This window comes from Zootermopsis nevadensis, unplaced genomic scaffold (genome assembly GCF_977971745.1).
Source record: "Zootermopsis nevadensis isolate Lab colony 2312 unplaced genomic scaffold, Znev_1.0 Znev_ptg000001l, whole genome shotgun sequence".
NCBI lineage: Eukaryota > Metazoa > Arthropoda > Insecta > Blattodea > Termopsidae > Zootermopsis > Zootermopsis nevadensis.
In genome coordinates, this window is record NW_028259133.1 from 18,532,916 (window position 1) to 18,556,436 (window position 23,521).

Here is a 23,521-nt window from a genome sequence, read left to right on the forward strand (position 1 = left end):
AAAATGAAAAACGTAGGAACACGCTTTTCTTGTCACAAACAAAGTAACCTACTAGACCTGAGGTTATCACAGCGGTAAGGATGTTGCTGCCGGTCTTTCGGACTGCGGACTCGCAGGTAAATCGGTTGAAACGCCTTATGGGCTTGTAGGCAGATATAATAACTATGGATAGGACTCTACCTACACGTAGGATCTGAGGTTTTCACGGCGCTGTCTCAAGATGGCTGTCTTCTGGGTTGTTGTGCCGTGTAGTCTGGTCGATGTTAGCCGATGTTACCGACGTTTCTGAGGTCCTTGCTGCCTCCATCAACAGCAAACACCTCTATAAACGAAGATTCCTGTCTTCTGGGTTGTTGCGCTGTGTAGCCTGGTCGATGTTAGCCAACGTTTCAGAGGTGATACTGCCTCCGTCATCAGCGCAACAACCCAGAAGACAGGAATCTTCATACTCACCGCTGTGAAAACCTCAAATCTTACACCTCTATAAACGTCGGTAAATTTCTACCAGACTGCACGGCGCAACAACCCAGAAGACAGCCATCTTCAATCTAACTACAAGTTCACAAGACATTAAAACCCAGAAAACCAACATCGGCAAATGTACCCGTGTTCCATCCTGCCCATATGATCACAAGAAGAAAAACTCACCGGACAGACGGATATCTCGGTAAGGGAAACAGTTTGAAGATCTCTCCTAGACTCTGCACTTTAACTGAACTCAAGTCCGCTGATCACTAGCAGACTGTATGAAAGATTTGAACTGGCTTCAACGCGTCCAAGAAGTGCTTCGTGCTATGATTCAACCCCCACTGAACTGGCTTCACTCTGTGACCATACCACAAGCCCCCCTCCCTCTCTCTCTCTCTCACATACACACTTCTTCCCCCACGGACCGAGTAAATGCCTGGAAAAAGACCCATACCCCAACACAAGCAGAGACGCTGATGCCAAAGACTACCCTCTACCGAGAAGAATGAAGCTCTTTAAACGCTTTGGCAGGTAATAAAGTTCGCGTCTGGCGTTATATTTACCTCTGTTCTGTGGAAAATCGCCTTCAGAATCTCTTTTTCTGAAACGTTGCCGGTATCAGACTCAGCCTTCAGAACAATTGGTAATTTATTCAATCCAAAATGACAGATGTTAGACCAGGACATAAGCCAAACACTGCGAGCGTAGGGTGGGTCAGGGAAAACGGGAACAGCTCACACTTCCCCCCCCTTCCCGTCAACCCCTCACACGCACTCACCCCTCACACGGCAATTCCAAGAACTACAAAGCCTTTTATCCACAACCGAACAAATGTTGCCAACTTTCCGGAAGCGTTACGAGCACTCTGAGAACACAGTCACTAAACGATCTAAACAAAAAGCCATAAACATTCACACATGTGTGCATCTTTATTCAGATTGTTATTAATTCGCTGGCTAAAAAAAAAAACTCGTCTACTCAGCCAATTTTAATATTATCCTCCCAACGCAAGAAACTCGTATTGTTCATGCTCTCGGATTAGTGCGGGCCTAATGAACGCACTACTGAGGCGTGTACAAATACTGTTGGCGTTCAAACACGCTGAGCTAACTCGAAATTCTGATATATCACCGTACACAGGCCCATAATCACACAACTGAACGCCCATAAAATCCATGACGGCTCAATGGTCCTCAGGTGCGCCAACCAGCCCACAATATGACACTGGAACGCATACCTAAAGGATTGTCTTTCTGGAAACGCGATGTATTTGCGAAATTAGCGACCACCGCCGTGTCCTTATGACCTCTGACGTAAAAATCATCAATCACTTAGTTACTTATTCTATGGGCGTCATTTCTCATGCGTGAGACCCTTCGGTGAAAAATATATATTATAATACTTACCAGAGACTTACCAGAGGAAACAAGCTGTGTATTGAGAAACCAAAAACCACGTACACCGTGAAAGAATAATAATCGAATAAAGGTGTGGCACTGTTAATACCAATCAATGCCGACTCTACCCACCTCAGATCCTCGCAACCTGCTTTCAATAAAATTCAGCTTAATGTTGCCCTCCAACCTCCTCGATTTCCAAGCGGATTCCCTACCAAAAATCTGTATGTATTTATTAGACTCTCCACCCTCATCTTTTGCCCAATAGCCTTCCAATCTTCACTGACTGCCGGTATCAAATTACTATTAAGTTATATAATTACTTGTTCATTTAATTCGTATTACACAGACCAAACACTTTTCTGGTCACTTTCTGTTCAGACGCTTGCAATTTACGTTCTACTAAGAGTTCGGCATAAACAGGATTTCTGGCTTTAAATCGGTCAAAAATGCATACGAATACCTGAAGACGACACTGCAGATGTGGGAATGTGAATTAGCCCTACGCATATGCACATCGATTATTTAATATAATAATTCTGCGAAGGTTACACACCACAAACAGGTAACTCCGCTTACCACAGAATAAGAATCCTTCAAGCAAGACGATGGATCCATCTTGCGTCTTCACGCGCGTGTTAGAAGTCGGGAGCAAATACAGTGTGACAGAAAGCGGAACACGCTGTATAATTTCCTTGTTAATAAAAGGTTCTCCAGCTGTGGCCATGCTTTCACAAACAAATCGACGAAAAAATGTATTATCTACGCCAGACACCAGACGGCACAGACTGAGTTACATAAAAAAAAAGCTTATAGCCTATATTAGTCGTGAGAAGTTGATACCGTTAGAGAAAGCAGCATAAAGATGCAAATAACACAAATACTATCTAATTACACAGGACTACTAAATACATTTTAATTAAGCAACGAATACTCAGAATACCCTCTTGTACCAACGTTTCAGAGGTCCTAGCTGCCTCCATCAGAAGGACGATAAGTTATCGCCCTCCGAAACGTCAGTAAACTTCTACCAGGCTAACATGGCGCTACATTCCAGAAGACAGCCATCTTCGGAAGCAGCCGCCGTGAAACCTTCAAATCCCATCCACTTTCTACCTATTCTAGCCATGTCTTAGTGTGCATAATCAATGTTACAATTCTACGTACGTTTATTTCATGAAAAGACAAGAGACAGAAAACCAAAACCACAGGACAGTCTGGAAGGACAATTATTTTAAATAGGGAATTTCATTAGACAAAAGAGGACTGCATTGTTAATGGTCAACCAGGGAAAATCATTTTCCTGTGGCCTACCTTCCTTCGACCTTTATCGGCGTGTCAGTCGGCATTGTTTGCAAGAAGTGCCGTGCGGCCGGAGGGGGGATGGAAGTCGTTAGTCCCTGACCCTGCCTCTGAGCCCTTAGCGAAGCCCACGGCTGGACCTTCATAATTTTGTACCAGGACGCTGGCGAACCTGAAACGATGCCATCACGTACGTATTCCAGTCAGCCTTTCCCGATCTGGGAATTGGGAGTCTCTGCAAGCTTTTGTTTGCTGATGGATGAATAATATATGCAGTGAGAGACAAACTTTGTCCCAATGCGATCAACGCCAAGATAACCATCTCTAACCTCTTCATGTCCTGTAAAGGCGTCTCAATAAGACATTCTTAATTCTACTGATTCGTATCTTACAGGTTGCATAATTACCAATTTAGGTATACAGATGGTAGCTCCTCACACTGAAATGTGACATTTGTGGCATCATCACAGTTACGATTGTATAAGTAACGTTCATGCACACATTTGAGAAATGAACAAACTTCTTTCGTTAGAAGGCAGTTTTATTAGATTTTACTATATACTATAAACAAGCCTACAGCACACGTTCATTTCATCAGATGACAAACAACTATAATTATAATTCTTACAATCACAGCACAAAAAAATATTAAAGGATCTATCTACTATCTTCTGTGCTTAACCAGTGAACTGTATATTTTTCACAACTCAAGTTTTTTTTAAAAAATGCGTAGAAAATACGTATTCTACAAAAAAAAAAGGGGAATGCAAAAATAATCTGTCAAAAAAGTAGTGAATGAACAAACACATAAAAAACATGAAAAAAATAAGTAACTCAACTTAAAAGTTCCAATTAACGTATTAACCATACGAGGTGCGATCGGAAAGTTTCCAGACTGCGCGTATAAAAACCCGTACACTTATCTCAGGTATTAAATTCATCCATCACCCTTGAAGTAGTTCCCCTGGGAGTGAACACAACGATCCCAGCGCCGCTGCCAAGCCTGGAAGCATCCCTGGAAATCTTTCTTTGTCAGCCTGTCAAGCACCATCTGCGATTCTGCCTGAATCTCTTCTATCGTCTCAAATCTCCTTCCCTTTAGCTGAATTTTCATCTTTGGGAAGAGGAAGAAGTCACACGGAGCTAAATGCGGCGATCCGGCAAGATCTTTGAGCTCCTGATTTGTTCATGAAAATCCGCCATTCCGAAATCGCAGGAGGGTCGGTGTAATGCACTACCAAAACGCCCGTAACTAAGAAACAAATGCTAATTCGATGATGCCAGCTGGCACAATGATTCACTATGAATGTAGGCCGCACCCCCTAAAGGCAGAAGCTCGTACTACATCCGGTTCGCCCGCTATTGACACAGTCTGTAAACTTTCCGATCGCACCTCGTACTTCATGCGTTCCCCATTTCAAACGCATTAAACGTATTGCACTAAGTCACACAAATATAAAATAAATAACCCACCTGATCACTTAAAGACAAAAGCTCTTCTACGTAATATTTAAGAATTGTGTCCTTCCGTACCTCAAAGAAAACAACGCTATTAGCCTCATCGTCCTAGTTATGGAGGGAGCAAGGACCACCGAAAAGCTGGCAAACTTCTTATAGAGCAGTGGTCTTCAACCTGGGGTACGCGTACCCCCAGGGGTACGCGAAGCTATCTTAGGGAGTACGTGAAATTTAAAAAATATATATATATATTATTTTATGATAAACACTGAATAATCAGTAATGTAATTTATTTAATTTATTTTAGATGTAGATTGTATACTATGTATAACTTGAATTAAACACCAACAACTTTGGGGGTACAAAGTTTAAGAGAAATTATATCTGGGGGTACGCGAACAAAAAAGGTTCTAGAGTACACGGTGCTACAGCACACAAGACGAAAACAAATTTGTTTTAGTTCTACTGAAAAAAAAACCCTGAAACTTTAAAACCATTTCAGAATCCTTTATAGTGGGCGCCATTTGGAATGTCATGCTTTTATATACGAGTAAGCTAAAAATCACGGGTTATCGGCTGCTTCAATCTGTTCGGAAGCCGACATTCGGCACAAGTGTCGTTGCATTCATAACGTCGCCTAACCAATCCCTGCGTTTGCCATTACTTACCCGCCCGCACCTTTAAAATGACACTTATCCAATCACCGTTCATTAACTGGCGTCTCTGTACGTTGCTTTCATAATTTCCTTTCAATTACGGCTCTGAACGCGTGCTAATGGCATGGCGGAAGAACACTTGCACGACAGGTGACAATTTTTCGTTTATCTGCACCGGTTATGAGACCCAAGGTATTTAATCTGAAAAATAGGTCCAAAAATTGTCTTCGGGTTTTAGCGACTGGAGTTCCACGTCTAATTTCGGCTTTCTGGCGTAAAGCCGCGTGGAATGTTGACGCCGCTTAAAGATCAGTTCCTGGGGTAACGTAAGGTTATGCGAACAATTCACACTCCCCCTTCATCAGTGCGATGAGCAGGCAAGGACCTCTGAAACGTCGGTAAACTTCTACACGGCGCCAACAACCCAGAAGATAGACATCACCGCCGAGAAAACCTCAAATCTTACATAAGAAAACTCCTGGAACGTCGTATAACACAAAATCCTTCTCATACTTAACATGTCCTCTACCATCCACAATTAATGGATTGCGATGGTTCTTACCTACTCCGTTACACTGAGGCCCTCTACTTATGTAACCTCCCCAGTGACCTCGTCCCCCTCTCACCGCCTCGCATCCACCTACAATTGGGAACAGAGTGGAACAGCTGGACGGTCTCAGCTGACGTCAGATTTTGCGTGACTGTCAGTTCCGGTCTGCCCCGGAAAAGCCTTGCCCCACATCAACGGTGCTCATTGCATATTTCCAAGCTGAAGGGAGCGGAGATTATTTCTGACGAAATGACTTAACAATCTAGTAACGGTTAGTAACTCACGGCAACTAACCAAATACCCCACTGTCAGCAAAAATTGAACGTATAAAACGAAGCAAAGTCCTGCCGTCCACACGATACCGGTAAACAAGTAGACATAATACATATTCGCCCTGAATATGGCAACTGCAATGCTTGCCGAAACGTCGGATAATTTCCAAAAATTCGACGCGGTTCAACCCCAAAATCCAAAGCTGCACAATGAGCTACAGCCGCGAAAAACTACGAAAAATTGACAGAAACGTAAAATTTTTAAAAATGGAAACGAAGTTCGTACTGCTATGAATTTTTCTTCGACATTCCAAAATAAACTTTCATCACCCGATCGGGCTACTGTATTTTTAAGCAACGTCGATGACAGACAAGACAAGTAAGTTATCGATTTCTGCAGTTGCAGAGAAACTTCGAATGAGCTACGGCTGGAAACAAGATCACAATGGTACGGTGCTGCCATCTATCCGGCATTCATAAATCAGTACCAAGTGCAGCAATGGATGACAAAATGAGTTTCCAATACATTGTTCAATGTTGTATAGATATTTAGAGAATGCCGGTTGAACAATGGTCTAATAACATTTCTGAATTCCACCTTCGAAAATTGTTCTACATGCCATTTCCGACTAAATTCCGAACATATTCGACGAAGCACCAAGGTCCGAAGTTAACATTAGTGGAAGGAGATCTACAGATCCACTCCAGTAGGACAAAGACAGAAATTACCCCCCCCCCCCTGGTACTTTGTTTAATATCGAAAAACAGTGAAAAGTTGTAGATTCTGAAACAGACTTGTACAGGCGGTACTCGCCAACCAAGAAATGTAGCCAACTGAGACTGAACGCCTACCTGGGGGGGAGGGACGCGGAAGGAAGTTGAGTCTCGTGTACAGTCTGATCACTGATGTAAAAAAACATCCGGTGGGCTGCCTGCACCCACATCATCACCGGTGTGGTATTATAGAACTCAAAGAGGCACAAACCTGGGAGAAGGTGGCGATGTTCTGGGTTGTGACGCCGTGTAACCTCGTGTGTACACAACCAACGTTACGGAGAAATGCCGTCTCCATACAACTATTTATTTTTTTTTACATCAGATAACCACTCGTCATAAAAAATACACGACAAAATAAAAATGATTTGCGAGCCGCAGAAAACACATCAGCGAGCCACGGGCTGTGACAGCATACGACTGCTTAGAATTTAATAATACCCCAATCGTTCATTCCTTCAGACCCTTACTGTAACTAGCCCTCAGGTAACAAACAACCTCGAGAATCAACACAGCTGTCACCAAAGACGCTCGACTAGGCAAAGTCCGTTCACCTCGCAATCCATTTCCACCTCGGTTTTCCAACATTCTTCACCATCCAACTAAATCACATTCCGGATGTAACCTTTCAAAACAAAAGAATAACAAGATATGCAGAAAGGAGAGAGAGAGAGAGAGAGAGAATATATACAAATCAAGATTGTCGTGTTATATCACTTTTACCACAGTGGGAAAGCAAATGGAATACGAGGAAGATGACATATCTACGGTTAATTTTCCGTGTTCCATCTTGCTGTAATGCCTCAAGCTCTGTCTCGTGAGGCGTTGTCATGAGACCGCTCTTTGTGGCGAACAGCTGCCAGCCAGTGTTTCGGTTGGCCGGACTGCTGCCGTCACACGCTGACCAACTGGCACAGTGAAGCTGCTCCTGCCTTCTGCGTCATACCAAGTACGTCCAGCTGTAGACAAAGGCCACGTGCCGCCCCATGCACAGCTGAAGAATACACCCCGAGCGAGTTACTTTGATCGGAAACAGAATTCATTACATTTCTCTTTCTTCCATCTTAGATACATTTACAATGAAGGCAGGTGCGAAAATTACACGCAAGATGGCAGTGAGGTAGTTCTTACGGAACACAACGCTTGCCTGCATAACAGATTCGAAAGTTACTTAAGTTTAAAAATTTTAAACATCCGAACTTGAATGAGACGCGCATACAAAATTTTAATCGAAACTCTTGTGAAACTTCCCGAGTTTCATAAATGTCTTGAGTACATGAGCGATTAACTGGCTTGTGAAGAACTCTCCGCTCCATGGAGTCGGTAGTAATATTAATAGGAATAATAATTTAATGCTACCTGAAAGCGATAATATATCACCTCTGACATAGAAAACTGTCGTAACTTATACGCGCCGCGCTGATAATATTCATGGCCCAACTCTTGCCGGTTTAACCCTTTGAAGCCGAAGATCGTCTGAATATTATTTATGAATTCAGTCCGTACCGCGAAGAAAACACTACACCTCACCATTACGAAAATCAGCTGGTTAACCCTTTGAAGCCGAATCTCGTCTTCATAATATTTACGAATCCAGACCGTACCGCGAAGAAAACACTTCACTTAACCATTAGAAGTCGAATCAGGCGGTACCACATAAGATTTAACATCCCGGTCAAAGCCTTAATTTCAACCGATATCGATACAACGTACGAAATAAATTGGAAATTACAAAATCCGTTTGGAAGATAATAATTCAAATAACGATAATAAAAGATGTTCCTAATTCTGCAGTATCTCGTCTGCGTTTAATCTCATCTGTTCTGCCGTGTTCCCTTGCGTGGAAAACGAATGAATCACGTAAAGACCTTTCGTTTCTCGAAGAATAAGCTCCAACTTTCTATCAATCTAAATATTAAAGCTGTGACGTCCCTGGACGGGATTCTCCGTAATTAACCATCTTAGTAGGATCATATTCTGGCTTTATAAGTATATTCGTGGGAAAACCATCAATGACATCGTACAAGAAGCGGCCTTTTGATCAATTTATGGACTGTCGAACAGAAGCTGCTAACAGCGAGCATGTGATATAGTAGGCGATAGCAACACGCGACCACTAGCCCTTGAACTCCCAACTGATAACAATCTCATTCTGCAGAACACTCGCCTGCCGGATTTCTCACGGGGCTTCCATTCAGCCAACTTCGAGGCTCTCGGTTCCACCCGACTTTATCGGAGCGCCAAACAGAGAGGGTTTTCTAAACTTTCAAGGGTTCCTTGCAGGGAACGGGGGAATTTATTAGACGAATTTGTAAAGTTGCCGCAGACGAGGTGAGGGGTGGAGGGGAGATATAGGAAACTGATCACAAAGAAGGGCGGAATGACGTCACACAACTGAGTTGGCCGACTGTTAACAGAAAGCAGACGGAGGAACGTGAAATATCGATTGTCGAAGGGCCGACCAGAAATTAGGTTTTACGAGCATAAGTGGCGAAAAAGATACCAACCCACAAACCTGGCTTCTTAGTCTCGGGATTCTGCTAAATACCTAAAATTATTCACTTTTCAGAGTTAATTACAACCTAGAACAGACCACAGGGCCTAATATGTTAAAAAGAGGAGAAAGGAGACCTATCAAGAGAATTAAATAATCTTGTCTTGTACCCAATTACAACACGTGAAGAAAGTGACATCTCAACAATTCCGAGGCAAATGCATTCTTCTCACGACACAAAACCTTACATCACTCTCATTTCTTAACAAAAAGAATGAAACAAGTCCCTAAACCGGCGGAAATTACTGATGGCCACTGAGCGTAGCAGCAGATAACCTATTTCGAGCACAAAATCTTATTATTCAATAAGTTGCAACTGTTTAATTGAATTCTGAAAACTTTGAGAATTTGTTAAACTGATTAAACTGTGTCAGAACAAAATCCATTGGGAGGAGTGCGTAGGTAAATATTGGTGTAATTCACGATTGTCTCAAAACACGTGGAAAGGTTTTCCCAGCTCTCTATAATTAGCTGCAACGCGTAAAAATGACACAATGGAGAAATGACGAACAATGAACAACCATGTCACGAAGATGTACACGCCAAATATAACAATTCTGTATAATTCTAAGAAAATAGCTGTAACACACGTGTATATACCTTTAAAATATGCATACATGCGGGTAATATTGTGATCGAAAACCTGTCTGGCGGGCTACATAAAACCATTTTTGTCTCCAAGAAAATAAACATCAACGCCGATTACGTACATAAAATAACAAAGGATTTTGCAAAAATCTTTAAACATTAAATGGAAACATTTACAACTCTCACGTTTTAGTAAAGGCTACATTTTTTTCACAATGCGATCTGACCCCAGTTCATAAACGCATAAAAGTTGTATTATATAAAATATTTAATTAATATTACTATTCTATTATCACAATTATGATCGTTATTCTCCGGTTTCGCCCAAGTTCGCTTTTATATTTGTCTTCTTTACTTTAAAGTGTTTATTTAATGTAAATATCAATATTTAATTATCCCCTATATTTCGTGGTTACGTACAACACAAGACATACTGAAAGAATTTACCAAAACCTTACACAGAAATGGCCATACTTGTTCTTTCACATGGTTCCGAATGCTCTAACTTAATGAAACAGCACGTAAGAATAGACACGTAGAAATGCTTTTCCTCAGGACAATTTCAGGATATAGAACTATGAGTCATACAATTAATGAAGCTATCAGGCGAGAAATTTTAATAACAATTGGGCGTAATGAACAATAATCGAAATAAATCGCCACAATGTTTGCAAACAGCGCTCGAAGAAATAATTCAGAACAATATAAACCCAACCCGAACGTTAGAAGCTGATTGAAAGAGTTTTAAACCGTGTTCCCGAAAACGGCCAACGCCCTGAAGTCGACGTAAAATCTTTTCCAACATTTTCTAATCGAATATACTGTTTCCAACAATCACTAAATTCGTTTCAATAGATGTTCATCGCCGATAAATTTAATAAAACCCTTATAAATACGCAGACAGTTTTCTGTGGAGCCCTGACAAGAAGGCAAAGAACTAACTTACAAAGGTTAACTGCAAGAAACTAATATTAACGAGCAGAGAATGTAATCGGATTAATCCAAAGATGATCCACGTGCAGTTCCCATCACTTGACAGAACAGCCACGCTGCATTATACAAACATACGTGCGTGAGTGCGTAGCAAATCTGTGATACACATCGACCGTCGTGTTCTCTCTGTTCAAAGTAATTTCCTGTACGAATCAACAACAGGATCAAATCAGGCGCAAACAATATACAGTACGACATTCGCTCATCTGTACATGTACAATTCAAATATGAATCAACGCATTAAATACACAACCCACACTCAAGACAGAAAATGGTGCGACAACTGTACGCCTTAACCAGCATTAAGAAGCAACACACAAGACAGATACGTAGTTCAGGCACGTTTCATAGGAAAAATCACTTATTTCTTTATTCTTCGATAATTTAACTACACAGCTAAGAATTTAAAGCGTCGAGCCTTAAGATGAGTAGTGATTAATTTGAAATGATGTGGAAGGAAACAATCCCGGCATTTACTTGGCAGAACTGAGGTAAACCACGACAGACCTCAAAAAGCATATCCGGTCTCCAGGCAGAGATTTTAATCCAGTATCTCCAGAATGTAAAGTCGGAGTGCTAACCACCTGACAGCGACGCTCGGCTGTTAGTCTTCTTGTATCCCTAACATACAGAAGAAGTTCTGGGAAAAAAAAAATTATGACGCCCGTCTTCCTACGCAACTTTCAATCTAAATGTGGAAACTAGCAAGAATTATAAAATTAACATTCTACCTACATTCCATACAAGCGCAGATTTATACTACGTTAAAACTGCCTCGCGGCGTCGCCATGTTTGTCAACTGCTGACTCAAGAACAAACCGTTCACATGCCATTTCCACGTGCGTATCTCAAATGATCCATTAATTAGTTCCGTCACACCGAAACTTAAATGTAGGACGTCAAGACTTCATGAGGCCGCTATAATGTACGAGGTGCGATCTGAAAGTTTCTAGACTGCGCCTATAAAAACCCGTACACTTATCTCAGGTATTAAATTCATCCATCACCCTCGAAGTAGTTCCCCTGGGAGTGAACACAACGATCCCAGCGCCGCTGCCAAGCCTGGAAGCATCCCTGGAAATCTTTCTTTATCAGTCTGTCAAGTACCATCTGCGATTCTGCCTGAATCTCTTCTATCGTCTCAAATCTCCTTCCCTTTAGCTGAATTGTCATCTTTGGGAAGAGGAAGAAGTCACACGGAGCTTAGAAAGGAAGTTGGGGTCGGTTCTTGCAAGATCTTTGAGCTCCTGACAAACGAGAAGTCGATTCTGCTTCTGGTCCTCAGACAGGATGCGTCGCATGTGGAGTTCTTCCTTTAGAATCAGCTGACAGGTCCCATAGCCTATCCCAACAATGTCGCACAAGTCGTTGATGGTACGACGTCGATCTTCGTGAATGGCCTGCCGAATCTTCGTAACATTTTCGGGCGTTGTGCTCGAAGATGGTCGTCCAGAACGCTCGTCATCATCGACAGAGGTTCGTCCATTTTTAAAACGTGAATGCCACACAAAAGTTTGTGCACGACCCATTGCGGACTCCCCAAATGCTTGCTTTAGCATTTCATAGGTTTCGGTAGCCGTTTTGGCGAGTCTTTGGCACAATTTGATGCACACGCCATTCCGAAATCGCAGGAGGGTCGGTGTAATGCACTACCAAAACGCCCGTAACTAAGAAACAAATGCTAATTCGATTATGCCGGCTGGCACACTGATTCACTATGAATGTAGGCCGCACCCCCTACCGGCAGAAGCTCGTACTACATCCGGTTCGCCCTCTATTGACACAGTCTTGAAACTTTCCGATCGCACCTCGTATTACATTTCGTTAAAAATAATGGAAGTTACATATTTTCAAAATATTTATTACCACACAAAATTTCAGTATCCTACATTAAGTAGCACAAATGTCACTTCCATTTCACAAAACTGCACAGCCGCCATGTTAGTATTTATTAAAAATTACAAAAGACTTTAGTGGTATACTAAGTCTTCTGAAAATCCGTCAAATGGTTTATAAGACGATGTCACACACACGGTCGGACAAGATGGGTTCCTGTCATGAAGTAATGAAGACTGATTACAAATGACGACTTGACATAAAATACGTTGCTATAATATTTGTAATTTAAAGTCATTAGTAGTCGACAAGATGGAGGCAATAACTAGACTCAAGTCTCCGTCACAGCCGTAATAAAGAGAATTGTGCAAGTCTCCATATCCAGAGAGGGCGTAGCGTTTACCGACCTGATATCCATGTCCTCGAATGCTCCTTATAAGACTCGCGTCTCCTACGCTCGTCTGGGGACAAGCTTATGTATTCACGTGCGGGCACAGCCAGTGGACCGATCACGAAGAATGACATTCGAAAGAAAATTTACCAACGCCAATCATAATTTTTCAGCTAGATGGATCTTACTCAAGAGTTATACAGTCGGAGAGATTTCTTCTAGAGTATCCATCTAAAATTGAATTCTAAGTTTCCCCCCCCGGGGGGCTTAGAGACCATACATCCTGAACGTAGTCGACTAAGACCAGCCACCTGTAAATATGCCTCGCCATTACTCAGGATGACAACATGACAATGATTAATGTCACACAGAAGAGTTGGTTTTGTCGCCAGGATGCAAATGGAAGGACCGTCAGAATCCTGAGGAGCTTCTGCGCACAAATTTTGCCGAGGATCGATACAGATTCTGTCCCACGCATCCTCCATCTGCATTGTGCACCATTACCACTGTCACGGGTCTCAACACACAGTATCATGCGGTATTATTGCTGTATTTAACGACGCCTTTTCAAACGAAAAGAATTATAACCAGGGTCCTCAGCCTCTTTTCCAGACCTGTGGCCACATTCGCGGGTCAAACAGCTACAAATGTGGGCAATTTATTAGAAGTACTATTGAATTATACTTCCGGTTGTACTGGCATCGACTATAAAGTTGACAGGCTTCTGGGATTTTACGACGTGTAGGACAGTATAAGCTGGCCGACGTTTCGGCATCCATCAAAAGTGCGATTGCCTTGCTATTATCTTAGTCTATTATCACATGCAGGTTCGCATACCAATAATAATGTTATCTAACATATTTGATTATTTATTTTATAGTAATTAACTTAAAATTAAATGTTTAATCTGCGTGGTGACGACTTTTCATCTCGCACAAACTTGCGTTGGAAGGACGAAAAATGTCACAGGCAGCTGATTGAAAACCCTTGGTTTGCAGCGTTGGATGGTGTGATGATCGTGAATTATGAATTGTGATGAAGTACTGGTCTGGAATGCCTGAGGAAAACCACAAACAACTCAGGGTACTCTATCCTTGGGTTAAGACTTAAACCCAGAACCCGCCGAACACGAAGCACGTGTAGAATCCAAATGACCGCGATGTTAAGTTATTAACACTTTAAATACTTTGGTAATCGTACGTCACTTAAGTACGTGAGTGCTTTATACATCCCTGAACAACCAATTACCGGGTGCTCTCGTGGGTTCATCGCGAGCACCTTAATGGCCCGTCCATATCCACTAATACCAGGGTCATTTTTGGGACACACCGTAACTCAAAAATATGAAAACTGTTGATCAACAACAACCTCAGATTAAATTAATATCACAATAATCCACGTTATGTGGCGTGATGAACGCCTCTTCAGTATAAGTGTATTAAACAAATTACACCTTTCCGATCCTCCACTAACGATGCACTAAGACCTAAAACCAAAAATGGATGGTAATTTTGTTCAACTTGCAACTGCCCTGTTACTTTTAAATTATATCAACATCCATTCCTTGCTTCATTTATCCTACGCTTACACAGCAGCGGTGAAACAGAATAATTAGCTTCTCCGCTTACAACATTACGAAAACATCATAAATACAACTGTAACGTGCATACAGGCATTAGTATAAGAAAATATTGTCTTTTCCTTTGCCGTAGTGGCAGTCAACCAAGTTCCAAGGCTAACGAACCATCCGCCAATAGAATACAAAGCGCACGAGACTTCAGAAAACGCAATGATGCACTCATGTCAGGCTGAAAATTTGAGCTGAGCCTGTATCTTTGTGCGTCGTCAAAGAGCGAATTAGAAGACAAGCTATTTCGGTAAATAACAGAGACTGAGGAAAAAAATTTCCATCGCTTCCGGAGTTCATCAGAAATTCACCAAGAAGAAAAGTTCAAAACACCAGAAAGAAGTTAGTCTACAAAACGTCGCGGCTCAGATACTGAAGTTTAGTTGTCAGCTTAATATTCGGGAGGTGACGGGTTCAAATCTCGGCTCTTAAACCGGCTACCTAGAATAAAATTCTGTATGTTTTCTACCTCAGTCACTCAACGCAAATACCCCGATAGTTCCTTAAAATAGACCACGATCGTCCACTTAAAATAATTTCCGATTAATTGTTCGCTAACCATCTTATCATTTGACGCTATAGAATCGTAGCTATTGAAAACGTCGTTAAGTAGACCAAAGATAAATGAAATAGCAAAAACGTTTTCCCCTTCAACTCTTTTCTATTCTCAAGGATGAGAATGTAAGGAAGTTCGCCTGGAAATTTTGTTGTTATCGCAAAATCAAAACCTGATACAAAATTTCAGTGAAATGACAATGATGACAAACAGCCACGAGCATTAACTGGATCAGAAAATTACAAAACCAAGAAAAGAATGTTTTGACGATGGTATTACTTATCTCCTTGGTTTGGACAGTGCCCATTGCCTGTTAATTTTTTTTTAAAAAAATTACCTTAAAACTTTTCGATACTTGAGTCTACCTCATGTTCCGCTGGATCTCGTAGACCGAGTTACTCCTGATCTGTTGGTTGATAATTTTAGGGCAATTTAAAAATTAATAGGCGGTGGATGAAATCCAAAATAAATACATTAGCAAAAGCAAAGTTTTAAAGACGTTGCGTTTCTAACTATGAGGCGATATTTAACCACTGAACGGATAATCTTTTTAGAGCCAACCATAAAACATAACTAGACTACGAAGCATATACGAGGGGAATTAAAACAGGAAGGGAAATACTGGAATATTTTCATTGCTTAACTGGCAACACTGCTAAGGCCTAGTCATATTGTAGCCCAAGGTCAAAACAGTTGCATACTACGAACGCGGTTTAGTTGTCGTCCACTTGTGCATCGTAAAACTGGTTGTTACATTAGAGGTTTGCACCAAGAACAAGCAACATTGATGGCCAAGTCTTTCAGCAATTTCCCCAATAATTACCACACCGTTTTCAAATAAACATCGCCTCTACCTAAAACAGTCAGTCGTCTCATGCTCACTCGGCAGCAACGAAGGAGTGAACCACACTCGCAGCATGTTAGTCTGACCTTGATCTAAGCATGACCAGGTCCCACACTCGCAGCATGTTAGTCTGACCTTGAGCTAAGCATGACCAGGTCCCACACTCGCAGCATGTTAGTCTGACCTTGAGCTACAGCATGATCAGGTCTCAGCAGTGTTGCCAATCACACAGCGAGAATATTCCAACAGTTCCCTTACCTTTCGAATCCCTTCGCATTAAATGCACAGCAAACAATCTAGATATTAGTAAATCAACACAGTGAAAGACACTACAGGAGCTAGATGCAGCTCAGAAATACGTAACTTGAGCACACTGTACACACTCACTAAATTATTCTCAACTTAGCTTCCATTGAAGGATCTTATTATTTATTTGAAAATGGGTGATATTATCTATCTGTATGCTGGTAAAATTAAGTATCAGAAACGAGAGAAGTCTATTCAACATGGAAAATTTACTCCAGGACGACATATTATTCTGTTTAACGCTCACTTCCAAAACGTCATTACACAAAACGAAAGTATCATCTGTTTCTTACAAGTCTTAATAACAGTACCCATTTGTCTTGTAAATAATAATGGCAATGTTATGGTGCCAGTCTTAGGCAATTTGCTTTATGAACAAGAGCTTGGCTTCGGCACTCCACAGCCTTAAAAATGGCATTGCAGGGATTCACCGGTCAGATACCATTATGGCCGGCAACATCAAACGTACGCGCTATTAATACTCCACGTATATCGGATGTTATTTTGAAAGGTAGTTCTGAGTAGAGCGAGTCATACTAACCTCCTTCTCGGTCACCCATTTTTCAGACGTCAAAATAAATGATGAGGACAATATTGATATCAGAGATATGAAATTGGTGAAATATTTTTCCAGAAATTTGGTACTCACTGCCAGTTGTTATGTCGCAGCCTCCACTTCAAAGTCTGGGGGCCCGGAGGAGGGGGCTGTCTGCCTCAGAGATCCTTCTTGGTCTGGTTTCCTAAAAAAAAAAGTATAAAAACTTCTGATTTGTCCATCTGTAGCTGTCTACAAGCGTTCTGAGTAAGTTAAGTTTTTTGAACATCACTATGTACGTCATTCCATCACCTGTATATTAATTAATCTCTTACGAGTCTTTATATCTTCCTGGAGAAAATTACACTAAAAAGCTTCATCTGTAAGCCAAGTCTTCGCTAAATATTATTACGGTATTAAATTAAGGACGATTAAATAGGCGGGATTGGCTCAACAGCAGCAGACATTAAAAGAGGAGAAATACAAAGTTTCAAATGGAAAAGGCCACTTGGGAAGATCTTGACATAGATGAGGATAATATGAATGTTTATCTTAAAGAAACAGAATAAAAGCACATGACCCAGATCAGCTGATAGATATTAGCGTTTCAATAACGACATATCATTGAATTAGCTAGTTAGAATGATCCGAATAGATGCATAGGTAGATTTGGGTAACTCAGCAGGGCACAGTAAACATGCGTTCTATATTCACAATTTTATGGACAACTGGAGTCCTTCCTAATTAGCGAACACACAAGTACACCATTATTTTCATTTACGTGTAATGAAATAATGAAATAAAAGCTAATCGTATTAAAACCAGTGTTCTCCGATACTACATAATCAGATAAGTACACGAGAGAACACAACAGTAAAACATGTCCGACTCTTTCACATTACCGCCAGTAGTCTTCCATGCGAAAAAATATAATTACGGATAAAACTGCAGTTCTGGTTATAGTTACAGAACAAAAAAAGAATAAGTAAATTTTAAAAATAATGCAGTTGGAACGTTTAGTGTGTGGCTTAACAAACGAGAGATTATTTGGACGGGAGATAAAAAGAGAAGTCCGAGAAATCAAACAGCTGATCAATAACGTGCCGTCGACCGAGTTCTTTCAACGCGTCACCTTGTTCCCATTATGTAAACGTGCATATGTGGTAACGAATTTAAAATATAAATAACCTATCCTAAGGTAACACAAAACAACCAAACACGACCCAACAGAATCTATCAGACCTAGCAAAAAAATAAAATAAAATAAATTAACCCAACATAACTTATGACACACGATAAAAGGCTGCCAACATAACGCCGACACAATGTTCCGAATAAAGGTACTACAATAGTTTCACGATAAAACCTGGCCAAATGTTGACACTCCGTTGTGGACACTCAGCTCGTTGTGGGAGTGGTTATAACAAATAATCCACCTAAAATATAAATTATGAATCTCCTCATTATGCAGTTTTCTGATACTGCTGTCTTAGGTCCGCATATTTTGTTGTTCTCAAAGTTCTTATGTTAAGAGCGAAAGACCAAGTTCCACACCCACGCAACAACACATTCGCAATAATAAATATAACAAATTTTAATAATATAATAAATATTAATACTGTAACATTAGACTACGTGACTGTCTTCAATAAAAAAGCTTTTAAAACGTATTCCTCAGGATCTGTCATCACCCTCACTGGACAGAACGAAATGTGGATTTGCTATCGACCAGGATCTGAAACGACTGTACCCAAACGGAGGACATGTTAGATGACACACACAGACTAATTTCCAGCATACGCCAATAAATTATGTCCATTACAGTTAACAGGACGCTGACTGCTTTTGACGTGAAGTGACAATGACACAATGTGGCACATGGCACACCATAAAGGATGAACTCGACCAACATTAAGGACATCCACAAACATGAATCGGCGCATAAACATACCAGCAAAATTTACTGGAGGGAATAACTCGAAAATATAATTATTATAATATGGGGCGAGAAAATACAGTTGTAGGGCGGATTCCAATGATTTGCAATAACGCCAACAGCGGAACAACGATTTGTTACCGGAATATTTTGACCATATTGAGAGGATGAGATGCCCTATAGCGGAAATGCATTCATCTGCAAACCGGATGGTCCTAGAATTCAATATCCGGTTGTAACAAGCAAAATCCCTGTATGAAAGTAAACCGAATTAATTCCTAGCTGCTGCCGGCCACCGATGGTTATGACGTTGCGTCATTCACTGTTAAAAAAGACACAGCCATGTTTCGTGATCGAGAGGTCACGGGTTCAGAAGTCGGTTATCCTGTGGAACATCGTGATATTCCGCAGTTCCTCCAAATAAATAACGAGACATTACATTAAAGTACGAAAGATCGCTGTCATCATCTATTGGTAAGTAGCAATTATTATTGAACTTATACTTCTTAAAATTATATTAAGTAACTAAATGCGCGTTAAATTCTTTGGCTATCTTCCACCTTAAGTATTTGGAACACGAAACAGGGGTGACATTAAGCCAATTTTCTTCTACTATAAGCACGCCAGTCTTTTTTCACAACCATCAAATATGAATAATTCGTAAGCGTTACACTAGATAAGAGTTACCAGCGTGTGTTCTTCCCAATACCTTTATTTACTCCAGCCAATGCATACGAGGTGCGATCGGAAAGTTTCAAGACTGCGCCTATCTATCTATCTATCTATATATATATATATATAAAACCGTACACTTATCTCAGCTATTAAATTCATCCATCCCCCTCAAAGTAGTTCCCCTGGGAGTGAACACAACGATCCCAGCGCCGCTGCCAAGCCTGGAAGCATCCCTGGAAATCTTTCTTTGTCAGCCTGTCAAGCACCATCTGCGATTCTGCCTCAATCTCTTGCCAAAGACTCGCCAAAACGGCTACGGAAACCTATGAAATGCTAAAGCAAGCATTTGGGGAGTCCGCAAACTTTTGTGTGGCATTCACGTTTTAAAAATGGCCGAACCTCTGTCGATGATGACGAGCGTTCTGGACGACCATCTTCGAGCACAACGCCCGAAAATGTTACGAAGATCGACGTCGTACCATCAACGACTTGTGCGACATTGTTGGGATAGGCTATGGGACCTGTCAGCTGATTCTAAAGGAAGAACTCCACATGCGACGCATCCTGTCTGAGGACCAGAAGCAGAATCGACTTCTCGTTTGTCAGGAGCTCAAAGATCTTGCAAGAACCGACCCCAACTTCCTTTCTAAGCTCCGTGTGACTTCTTCCTCTTCCCAAAGATGAAAATTCAGCTAAAGGGAAGGAGATTTGAGACGATAGAAGAGATTCAGGCAGAATCACAGATGGTGCTTGACAGGCTGACAAAGAAAGATTTCCAGGGATGCTTCTAGGCTTGGCAGCGGCGCTGGGATCGTTGTGTTCACTCCCAGGGGAACTACTTCGAGGGTGATGGATGAATTTAATACCTGAGATAAGTGTACGGGTTTTTATACGCGCAGTCTGGAAATTTTCCGACCGCACCTCGTACCTCTACGCTGCTTTCAGAAGATGGATTATAGAGAGGTGGCACATTTTCCATGTGTCTCGTACTGTACATCACACAGGGCCGAAATTTAAAAAAAAACTGTGGCTGCTGGGTCAATTAAAACTTATTTGAAGCCGCAAAATGGATCGGATATCCTTTTTCAGAATTTCGTCGGCCGCTGTATAAAGAACAATAACAACACGTTAATTAAAGCCTGAAGGCACCTACGTGGAAAAAAAAAATCAATCTATGGATAATTTCAGTTCACGTGTTTCGGCCACTAAGCCATGGGATTATGTTTTCTGTAGCGCGCCTATCCTGACAGACGATTAAGTACATTGGTCAACTCATCTGCGTTCGGGGAGAAGCGTTTTGAAACACGGTCATTTCATATTTGCCGTATTTTGTTTATAGACAACCCACAACAAGAGGTTCGAGTTATATTCGGAAATCTTTATAAAAATATGCAAGTTTTCGGTAATACGCGATCTAAACCATGCTTCAACTCCCACCTTGAATTTCCTAACCCAAATGCAAACGTATCCTTCCGCCATGGTACCATTTCCGTATAACACGTGGCCTAATCAGAACAACAAGTTATATAACTAACACGGAAATAAATCCTCCATATTAAAATCGTTTGCTGATGTTCGTAAGGCCTTAAGCAATGCTTATTCTAAGTAGCGCCGAATAAGATAACAACATACAGACTGACAACAAAATTTCTGGACACGGGAAGGATAGATGTCTGTCTTCAAAAAGTTGGTGGGCATTCTCTGCACCTGCTGTTAAGTCCTTCGTGACAAATAAAAACCTAGTTTAAAAATACTCTTGCAGTTGGGGTTGCGTTTAAAAGGAGCATTCGGCATAAAACGCCTACCGACGCTGGGAAGAGAGGGCTGTCGAGTCGACGAATTCCAAAAACGCGCTAGGGGAACGACTCGGGTAGTGAAGATCCTCTCTTTACCGTTCATGGCATCGCTTGGGGAAAATCGAGACAACCCGCATGGCCGGCAAATGCCAAAGGTTCTGGCGAAACAAAAATAAGAGGGAGTCTTTCGTAATGAACACGCCTCGCCTTGACCTACGTACCTCGAAAGATAACATTTATATGACATTAAATAATACTACTGAAAGGGGATTGTAATGGTATAACGTAAGATCACTTTTTTGAGGGGGGGGGGGGCATTTTAAACTGCATTTTATGTTGTCTTGTGTCCGAAATAAAAGGCCTTTTTTTAAACATCGACTGGAACGACGCCAGACGTCTGTTGTTTTTTATAAGAATTTACGGTCTATTAAAATTTTATATAGTCCGTGGATAAAAAAATGTATGTTCCAATACCCTGTTAAATCAGACCACCCATCTTCAGTCCTGAAGATGGAAGCACTATGTTCCTCCGAAACCTTGGTATCTACTTGAAAGTCCACATGGCGTTGCAACTCAGAAGACAGAAATCGACATAGACAAGACAGGTTTGTATAATGTTGCTGCATACAAAAGCAGATTCTGGTTGGTTGCCTGATGCAATTGATGTTAATTGAATCTGCACGCGAAGGTTTTGTGTTTTTAAAAGGTGAAGACGACATCAATAAGCAGAATTTTACAAAAGTTTACGTATTTAATGAAAAAGATTTAAGAAATCATACATAGGTTTGTTTATTTGGAGATGTGTTTATACCCAAAGAGAATAATAATATACTCAGCCTAAATATCTAGATAGTTCCATGCAAAATTCTTCACATATATTTTTATTATACATGTTTTAATGTGCGTAAGATAATCTTTGAACAAATGTATTTTGAAGTTCAACATATTACCTCCTTTTTGGGTAAAAGAGTACTTAAAAGGGTTATCTTACTATACAAAAAATATGTAATCTGCCGGTCTGGGAAAAAATAACATATCCAAATGTCAGAAACGGAAGGATCAATTACAAAACAGTAAATAAATTTACTGACAGATCACAATACAAATTAATATCACATAACACAACCAGTTTAGCACAAACGTCAATATTATAATTAAACATGAAATCCAGAATTTACCAAGGAAAGTGAATCAGACCGATGAAATCCCACTCGCTGCCATTTCACAGCCTGTAAAGGTAGTCAAAAGCGAACAAAACTGAAGCAGTGCAGACGATGAGAAACACTGGGCCAATCCCTAGACGACTGGTCTATAATTTTCACTCACATTCTAATCTTTAGAAGGGGGGCATTAAATAATTGTTTTTTTTTCCAATCAAATTTAAAATCAGCTTACACACACCCACTATGCACAGAAGCACAACATCAATGCTCAGTTAACGAGAACATTGTGAGCTTAGCACCAAACTAGAAGCATCGTGTGTTTTGTATACGGTTAATCGCATTCGGACCTACCTCAAAGTAGTTGGAGAGTGCCACATTTACTGCAGTATTCTATTTTATAAAGTTCAACTCAAGTTGGATTAAAACTGAGGTAAATAGCAAGGCTGTAGAAATAATAGCTAGATTCAAGCTGTTTTTATGGGCAGATCGCCACGGATTGCACGTGGCGAAACCAGGGGCGTGCCATCATTTACAAGTGCAAGGCTTATTTCACAAAGAATTCGGCAGTGTTAACAAACCCCACGGAGTAAATTCCGCCTTCAGAAGCCGACAGTCGATGCTGAAGGATTTCCACAGCTTTTATGAGACCCGAAAGTTCACTGCCGTGTTCGCAAGGACTCAATACTGGACCCTATCTCGAGTCAAATGACCCCAATAAATATCTGGAGCGCACAAACTACGCGGCTTCTCATATACATTTCTCCAAACCTTTTGTAAGGCTTAAACTGCCCTCAGAGCCTCATATCAAAACGTCCCTCTGAAGAAGCCAGTCACATTCACACGA

General features: G+C 41.1%; 1 protein-coding gene across 10 annotated transcripts in view; it reads right to left on the reverse strand.

Annotated features, from left to right (window-relative positions):
- msi (RNA-binding protein musashi) overlaps positions 1–23,521 on the reverse strand; it is a 279,108-nt gene that overhangs the window by 40,789 nt on the left and 214,798 nt on the right. For 6 of the 10 annotated variants that reach the window (XM_087345550.1, XM_087345557.1, XM_087345541.1 and 3 more), the window contains 2 exons: positions 17,222–17,312; positions 3,180–3,339 (listed from right to left, as the gene is read on the reverse strand). In XM_087345550.1, coding sequence (XP_087201676.1) covers positions 3,180–3,313 — 134 coding nt within the window. In that variant the 5' untranslated portion in view covers positions 3,314–3,339; positions 17,222–17,312. Of the gene's footprint in view, positions 1–648; positions 805–3,179; positions 3,340–17,221; positions 17,313–23,521 lie in introns of those variants that run through there. The other 4 variants (XM_087345577.1, XM_087345572.1, XM_087345585.1 and 1 more) reach the window with 3 other exon arrangements.